Consider the following 253-nt stretch of genomic DNA (forward strand, 5'->3'; position numbering starts at 1 on the left):
ATCACTGCACAGGGGCTGGGCTCTTCCCACAGCCCTTAGCTTTAACAACACATTTCTCCTGCCCCACACAGCATCGTCCAGCTGAAATTAGGTGCTTCTAGAGCAGATACCTGCCTACCGTGGAGGTTCTTCTATCATCTCCCAGCCCAGAACGATCAGAGCACGACACGCGTCACCTGCCAGGACCCTCCCCACACCATCCTCACCTGGAAGACGTTGCTCTTATGGCCGCTCTCGAACTCCAGCACCGGCC

The 253-nt window shown here is 56.9% G+C and overlaps 1 protein-coding gene across 1 annotated transcript in view; it reads right to left on the bottom strand.

The window, feature by feature from the left end:
* Window positions 1-253, bottom strand: part of LOC104627213 (DDB1- and CUL4-associated factor 8-like) — a gene marked incomplete at its 3' end in the record, with an annotated part of 7,147 nt that overhangs the window by 6,113 nt on the left and 781 nt on the right. Inside the window, 1 exon segment of the mRNA XM_010295343.1 lies at window positions 207-253. This exon segment is cut by the window's right edge and continues 7 nt beyond it. Within this exon segment, the coding sequence (XP_010293645.1) occupies window positions 207-253 (47 nt within the window).

This window comes from Phaethon lepturus, unplaced genomic scaffold (genome assembly GCF_000687285.1).
Source record: "Phaethon lepturus isolate BGI_N335 unplaced genomic scaffold, ASM68728v1 scaffold27689, whole genome shotgun sequence".
NCBI classification, from domain to species: domain Eukaryota; kingdom Metazoa; phylum Chordata; class Aves; order Phaethontiformes; family Phaethontidae; genus Phaethon; species Phaethon lepturus.